Source organism: Hipposideros armiger, unplaced genomic scaffold (assembly GCF_001890085.2).
Source record: "Hipposideros armiger isolate ML-2016 unplaced genomic scaffold, ASM189008v1 scaffold_19, whole genome shotgun sequence".
In the NCBI taxonomy this organism is placed as follows: domain Eukaryota; kingdom Metazoa; phylum Chordata; class Mammalia; order Chiroptera; family Hipposideridae; genus Hipposideros; species Hipposideros armiger.
The window spans coordinates 4818385-4820052 of record NW_017731369.1 but is presented as its reverse complement, the minus strand read 5'-3'; the positions used below and the strand labels follow the sequence as shown (position 1 = coordinate 4820052).

General features: G+C 48.5%; 1 protein-coding gene across 1 annotated transcript in view; it reads right to left on the bottom strand.

Annotated features, from left to right (window-relative positions):
• ATP2C2 (ATPase secretory pathway Ca2+ transporting 2) overlaps positions 1-1668 on the bottom strand; it is a 110523-nt gene that overhangs the window by 16828 nt on the left and 92027 nt on the right. The window contains exons 17-18 of the mRNA XM_019634818.1: positions 1593-1664; positions 383-549 (exon numbers count right to left, since the gene is read on the bottom strand). Coding sequence (XP_019490363.1) covers positions 383-549; positions 1593-1664 — 239 coding nt within the window. The remainder of the gene's footprint in view (positions 1-382; positions 550-1592; positions 1665-1668) is intronic.

The window sequence follows — 1668 nt, the reverse complement described above, 5'->3', positions numbered from 1 at the left end:
CTCACCCCAGGGTGGCCCCCAGGACCCTGCTTTAAGTGGTGTTTGGGTCTGGGACACCTTGTATCTCCAGCACAGCAGACCCCAGGGGTAGCTGGTTATCCCAGGCATTTTTGCCACTAAAAATAAACATCTAAAGAGCAACTTACAGGGCCGGCCGAGTGGCGCGATGGTTAAGAGTTGGCTTGGGACGCCAGATGGCCCCAGTTCGGATCCCACATATGAGGGCCAGTGACACAATGTCCTCCACAACTAGACTGAAGAACAAAATGACAGCAACTTGTCTGTTCCCCTTCCCCAATTCCCCAGCACTGTTCCCAACCCCCCAATTCCCCAATAAAAATCTTAAAAAATAAATAAATAAAAAAAATAAAGAGCAACTTACATGATGGCTGAGAAATCATCATCCACCAGGATCATATTGGCGGCTTCTTTGCTAACGTCTGTCCCCGTCTGCCCCATGGAAATCCCAATGTCTGCTGACTTCAGGGCAACTGCATCGTTCACCCCATCTCCCGTCATGGCCACGATAGCCCCCGACTCCTGCAAAGCCTTCAGAAAGAGGAGGCAAGTGGAGATCAGCAGCCTGAGGCCTTCCTCCTAAGTCCTCCCTTCTCTCCTGACACTCTGCCTCTCACACTGTGTGGCCAGCAGCAGAGACCCCTCTCGGGAGGGCACTGGAGTCACTGCCTTGAGTCTGAATCCCAGCTCCATCCACATGAGCTGTGGGAACTAGGCATGTCTTGAACCTCTTAACCTCAGTTTCTCCATCTGCAAAATGGGAACAACTGTCTGTCCTCAGGCTGTGGTGAGGCCGAGATGAAAACCATAGATGTGCATTGCCCAGCCATAGTAAAAGCTCGGATGTGTTACCAATCACCATTAAATGGTAATCTACTTATCCCCTGAAACCATGTGGGGCCCAGTAAGTGTGAATATTTTCTTGGAGGAATAACTTGTATAGAGATTTACTCAGTAGAATGAAAAAAATCCAAACATAACATAAAAGGAAAACACACAACTACCAACAGAGTTAAAAAAATAAGTTTTTAAAGTATATTTGTGTCAGGAAACCAAGCACATTTGCAGGACCCTCATTCTAGCACTTTCAGTTTTTTTTGATGCATAATCAGAAAATCACATCGACTCTTTATTTGGCACCTACTGTGTGCCAGACACTGTGTCAAGGGCTTCGCAGGCCTGGCTTCCTTTAATTGTCTTGCCAACCCTGTGAATTAGGTGATGTCATTCATTAACGTTACAGACAAGAAAACTAAGGCCTGGAGTTAAGTAACAAGAATACACCATAAAGCACTCGACTAACAAAGACTAGCCTCTTTTAATTTTCCCCTTTGCACCACCCAACTCCCACTCCCTGGTGGTAAAGGGCCCCCAGTTCTCCCCTCCCCAGAGGCTGGGAAAAGGCAACGGCTGACGCAGCTTTCCTGGACCTAGAGAAGGAAGCTACAGCTTGAGGATGGTCGAGGCTCCCACCAGCTTGGGCCCTGGACCACCCTGCGGAGCAGAGCTACTGCTGCCATCCCGGACTGTAGGAGGGAAAAGTGCGGCAGAACCTGTCTCCTCACATAACTTACCTTTATGATTTTGAGTTTGTGCTTTGGGCTGGTCCTGAAGAAGACAGATACCTGGATACAGAGGCACGAAAGAGCG